Consider the following 1,574-nt stretch of genomic DNA (forward strand, 5'->3'; position numbering starts at 1 on the left):
CATGCACAACCCGGTCAAGTACTTACCAAATATAGTTACAGCCTTAGACACTAATACAACACTTACCACATTCACTAAGTTCAAGAAATCTTGCTTACCTCCATAATGGAATGGGTTGCTCACCCTTCTTCACAAGGGGTTGGCTGAGCGTGTTGGTGGATCTGATGGATCAAACAAATGCTTCATGACGATCCTGTACGGTATCTACAATGGAATCAAACTGGACTACGGGTCATTGATATGGTCCCAACTGGTACAAAGTCTGTCCTCCTCGACCAAGCATTTTGAAATTTCCTGTGGTCATTTTTGGACCATCGTTGCTCAAAGGGCAATAACCTCCCTCAATGTTCTGGTCATGAAGACTCTCTACTCTCCTCTATTTCCTCCTTTCATACCTAAAAGATCATTATGGCTGATCCAACCAAATTTTTGCACAAAGGCTCTATTCTGGAAACTATGTACCGGTCTGTCTCTCAGGAAAGTAAACTCATCTCTGATTACAAACTGCTTCCTCCAAAGAGTCCACGAAAATTAACTCTAGAGATGCAAGTTGCATTAGACGAGGTGGAGAAACCTGCTAAACGAGGGAAGAAAGCTGTTGTTAAAAAAGAAGCAACTGAAGAGCCCTCTTCCAAACCCACTAAGTCAAAGAAAAGGAAAACTGACAAGGGTGATTCCTCTACTCCAAAGAAAGTCAAGAAAATGGCTCGCAGAAAACTCACTCCTTCACCTTCACCTTCCGAACTGAAGGATGAGCAGTCTGCAAGTGACGATGAGGAAGAGCAACATGAAGGTTTACCTCGGGGTAATACACCTCCTCGGTCTCCAACTCCGGTGGAAATTGTTGATGATTATGTTCCAACACCCCTCCATCTCCACCCAAGACAACAGTTCAGGTTACCATTGCTACTCCACCCTCATCTTCATCACCACCTGTTTCTACTATTGCTCCACCACCGCTTGTCAGTTCTACTCCCATCACCACTGCCCCATTACCACCTCTAATTTTCTCCAAACCAACCTTCACCACTACATCTATCATCACTTCAACCATAGATTCTTTTGTAAATGTCAACACATCTGATGTGGGGGCGAAGACTGAAGAACCTCCTAAAGTCACAACAGAGCCCATTTCCCCAACTCCTTCTAGTGGTTCTAATCCAGTTCTTGGAGGAGCTGAATTTGAATTTGATTCTACTTACTATCGTCCCTACCATATCCCCGACGAGGAAGATGAATCTGCTCCAGCAACCAAGCAGCAAATCGACAGTATTCACGAAAAGCTTGATTCACTACTCGATTCGACAACAAAGTATAATGATGTTGTTCTAAAAGCATTCAGGGATATAGCCCTGAACGAATATACATAATCCATCAACAAATGTACTGCTGCTATGGATGATTCTACTTCTCTATGTAAACGAGCCACATCTGATGTTAAAGATCTCATCCATGACTCCAAGGTTTTTCTTGACTCTTTCAAGGGTCATGCTGATTCAAATGCTACCAAGATCACAGAGTCCATTGATTCGCTTTCTCAATCCCTTCAAGTCGAGCAGACCAAGTTTGAGACT

The 1,574-nt window shown here is 43.2% G+C and overlaps 1 protein-coding gene across 1 annotated transcript; it reads left to right on the forward strand.

Moving 5' to 3' along the window:
• The first annotated feature begins 408 nt into the window (after window positions 1-408).
• Window positions 409-1,370, forward strand: LOC111902886 (uncharacterized). Its single transcript, XM_023898697.1, has 2 exons — window positions 409-805; window positions 892-1,370. The coding sequence occupies exons 1-2, from the start codon at window positions 409-411 to the stop codon at window positions 1,368-1,370; spliced, it is 876 nt and encodes a 291-aa protein (XP_023754465.1).
• The last annotated feature ends 204 nt before the right edge of the window (window positions 1,371-1,574 follow it).

The sequence above is a fragment of the Lactuca sativa genome, chromosome 7 (genome assembly GCF_002870075.4).
Source record: "Lactuca sativa cultivar Salinas chromosome 7, Lsat_Salinas_v11, whole genome shotgun sequence".
NCBI lineage: Eukaryota > Viridiplantae > Streptophyta > Magnoliopsida > Asterales > Asteraceae > Lactuca > Lactuca sativa.